A 2,856-nucleotide genomic window follows, 5' to 3' on the forward strand; every position below is an offset into this window, starting at 1 on the left:
CTCACACACCAACCAGAGCAGTTAGCGCCGTTAGTTACGCCTTCAAATGCAATATTGACAGCCACTCCACTAAATGTTCTTTGCTTTGTCGCTCACAAACGGCTTTCGAATATTCCATTCAATAACACGATTCTGTAGCAGTTTCGTGTAGAAAGCTCGCTCACCAAACCAAGTGGCAAGAGCGTAAGTCGACGGGCGGTTGCTTCGCATCAACTTCCCGAAAGTCTGTGTCGAGGGTGAATACCTGTCAACTTGTACCCTTGGTTGGAGCCTTTTTCAACACTCCGAAGTTTCCGAGATCCATGTCTGGGCGTTCCGAATTTCACTCCTGACCGTTGAATCGATCATAGAGCCTGGAGGTATTGACACGTATATACTATGCTGTCAATTTTCTATTGGCTATTGCATTCTAGATATTATTGTTTTCAACCTATTTTATGCGTAACAGCCGACCCTTTTTATCTATAAAAACACACGCTCCCATTCAAGCAAAACACACACTACACTTCTACACTAGTGTTCTGTAAATTGGTTCTTCTTTCTTTACAACAGATTATTGAATTCCAGCATCCCCCTAGTATCTATTCTCCTCGGACTTCCTCTAACCATGAATCCAGAAATTTCTGCTGTAGATCAGCTCTTCGCTGCAAAGGCTGCGAAGGCCAAGACGAAGTGCAGAGCGTTCGTGACTTTCTTGGCGGGATGTGGCGACTATGTTAAAGGTGTGGTCGGTCTTGCAAAGGGTCTCCGCAAGGTGAAGAGCGCATATCCTCTCGTCGTTGCTGTGTTGCCCGATGTTCCAGAGGATCATCGCCTGCAATTGCGAAGACAGGGTTGTATTGTTCGCCAGATTCAACCCATCCATCCCCCGGAGAATCAAGTGCAATTCTCAATGCCTTACTATGTCCTCAACTACTCCAAACTCCGAATTTGGGAGGTATTTTCATTTCTTGCAAATCTCCATACATGAGTAGATTGTAACAACAATAGCTTTCCTAAATACCCGAATATAGTTAGTTATTAACAATCTTGTTTTGTTTTGAGTGATGGGCAGTTTGAGGAGTACAGCAAGATGGTATATCTGGACGCAGACATCCAAGTCTTTGACAACATTGACCATCTCTTTGACATGCGGGACGGATATTTCTATGCGGTGATGGACTGCTTCTGCGAGCAGACATGGAATCACACTCCGCAGTACAAAATCGGATACTGCCAGCAGTGCCCGGACAAGGTATCATGGCCCGTGGAATTAGGGCAACGGCCCTCTCCATACTTCAACGCTGGCATGTTCGTTTTTGAGCCGAGTCAGCTGACCTTCGACTGCCTTATGGAATCTCTGATGGCCACTGTGCCAACGCCCTTCGCAGAACAGGTCTGCATCTTTTATCGATTTCAGTCAGGTTCATCTAAAATTTTGTTGGTTTACCGGATTTGGTTTATGACTAAATTGTGGTATATGTATATTGTTTTGTAGGATTTCTTGAACATGTTTTTTGAGAAGATATACAAGCCCATCCCCTTGGTGTACAATCTGGTTCTGGCCATGCTGTGGCGACATCCCCAGAACGTGGACTTGGACACTGTCAAAGTTGTTCACTATTGCGCTGCTGTAAGCTTTCTTTTCACTCCAGATTTCTGCAATTGCATTATCGATAGAAACAATATGATTTATATATGAAAGACGAGATAGATGTTCTGAACTTACAGGGTTTTGTTAATGGATGTGGATGTGGATGTGCAGGGATCGAAGCCTTGGAGGTACAGTGGGAAGGAGGAAAATATGGAGAGGGAAGATATAAAGACGTTGGTGCAGAAATGGTGGGACATATACAATGACCCCTCTCTCGACCACTCGGGATCAGGAGGTATTACAATTCCAGATCCAATTTCAGATGCGGACGTAAAATCCAACGATCTGCAACAGGTGGCTGCTAATTCATTCCTTGCTGCGATGCCAACAAACCCCAACATAATGCCTGCACCGCCTGCAGCTTAAGAGATTTCAAATTTCCAAAAGTCGTGTGTAGTAAAATAGATGTGTATATATTATAAACCAGTGGCAGAGGTGGGGACAATTACTTGTATATGATACGGAAGATGATAACTGTATATCCTCGAAGGTTGACGATTTTGCCGTTGCGCTTACGGATATTGATTGTAAATTAATTCAATTAACATTTGTAAATACACAAATTGCCATTTCTATGATTCCAGGTCGATAATTTCTTTTTAAGCAAGAGGTAGGGAAATTTGAATAGGATTTGAAATTTAATAGGGAATGTTTTGAGTTTTTTAACCACCAGTGAGAAAGTGTCGAGTAGGTTTTTTCATTTAAGTTGAAATTATGTTTTTCAGAAAAATCTTAAATTGATATATGAAATTGGAAAACAATTTTTTTATTTCAACTTTCATATTTGTGATTTAAAATGTTTAATTGAAATTATATCCATATACGAACTACCAAGAACATACCATTCTCATATCACTGACTTGGCTCATACATTGACTTCATAATTACAGAGGAAACTATTTTCATAATAATAATTAAAAAAGTTTATAAGTAATAAGATAAAATTGAGAAAAAATATCTCAAAACAAATCAGAGTTAAATAGATTTATCCTAACCACATGTTCACCACTCAACCAGAAAACAAATAAAATATTGAAAAACATCCAGTGTTAAAAAAAAAATCACAAACAAACCATCCATAAGACTTCCAATCCGTTACAAAAGAAATATATATTTTACTACTCCTGCTTAAGCTTCCATGTCAGGAAAAACCAATTCCTTGACCCTACAATCTTGAGGAAGCATAAATACTAGTATATAAAAACTCCGAATTGACACTTACC

The 2,856-nt window shown here is 40.1% G+C and overlaps 1 protein-coding gene across 1 annotated transcript; it reads left to right on the forward strand.

The window, feature by feature from the left end:
* Positions 1-511: 511 nt before the first annotated feature.
* LOC149154517 (galactinol synthase 4-like) lies at positions 512-2,211 on the forward strand. Its single transcript, XM_089440173.1, has 4 exons — positions 512-937; positions 1,055-1,375; positions 1,478-1,612; positions 1,745-2,211. The coding sequence occupies exons 1-4, from the start codon at positions 608-610 to the stop codon at positions 1,997-1,999; spliced, it is 1,041 nt and encodes a 346-aa protein (XP_089296299.1). The 5' UTR covers positions 512-607; the 3' UTR covers positions 2,000-2,211.
* The last annotated feature ends 645 nt before the right edge of the window (positions 2,212-2,856 follow it).

The sequence above is a fragment of the Pinus tabuliformis genome, chromosome 9 (genome assembly GCF_031772625.1).
Source record: "Pinus tabuliformis cultivar Carrire ecotype Pingquan chromosome 9, CPIR1, whole genome shotgun sequence".
Classification (NCBI taxonomy): Eukaryota; Viridiplantae; Streptophyta; class Pinopsida; order Pinales; family Pinaceae; genus Pinus; species Pinus tabuliformis.